At 41.7% G+C, this 504-nt stretch overlaps 1 protein-coding gene across 1 annotated transcript in view; it reads left to right on the top strand.

Moving 5' to 3' along the window:
* LOC140925167 (xaa-Arg dipeptidase-like) overlaps window positions 1–504 on the top strand; it is a 1,524-nt gene extending 1,020 nt beyond the window's left edge. The window contains exon 1 of the mRNA XM_073375120.1: window positions 1–504. This exon is cut by the window's left edge and continues 1,020 nt beyond it. Within this exon, the coding sequence (XP_073231221.1) occupies window positions 1–407 (407 nt within the window). The 3' untranslated portion in view covers window positions 408–504.

Here is a 504-nt window from a genome sequence, read left to right as displayed (position 1 = left end):
AGGCAGCTGCAAAGGCTACTAACTGTACAGTAGACGTTCAGTGGGATAGTACTCGCCATGCTGGGGTGCTATCAAACACCAAACTTGCTCTACTGTATCAGAAATATGCTGAAAGAATGGGCATGGTGTTTCCATCACAAGCAGAACAAGAGAGTATCGTAGATGGATCCACTGACTTTGGAAATGTTTCTATGATAGTTCCTGGGTTGCATCCATTGTATTGCATAAAAAAATCTGTTCCTTACCACTCACATGCCTTCCGAGAGGTATCAGGTACACAGGGTGCCCATGATCAAACCATTGTTGCTGCTAAAGCCCTGTGCTTTGCAGCTATTGAGGTCCTAAGTGATTCCTCTTTACTGATGCAAGTAAAAGAAGAATTCTCTAAAACTGTTCAAGATGCATAGGCATTAACCTTGTTATGGGTATTTTAGGGTAGACCATATTAAGAAAAGTGAAAAGGGGTAAGAGGGAGTTTCTGCTTTAAATTAGTGTGTGTAGGAA

Source organism: Porites lutea, chromosome 14 (genome assembly GCF_958299795.1).
Source record: "Porites lutea chromosome 14, jaPorLute2.1, whole genome shotgun sequence".
In the NCBI taxonomy this organism is placed as follows: domain Eukaryota; kingdom Metazoa; phylum Cnidaria; class Anthozoa; order Scleractinia; family Poritidae; genus Porites; species Porites lutea.
This window is presented reverse-complemented; position numbering and strand designations above follow the sequence as displayed.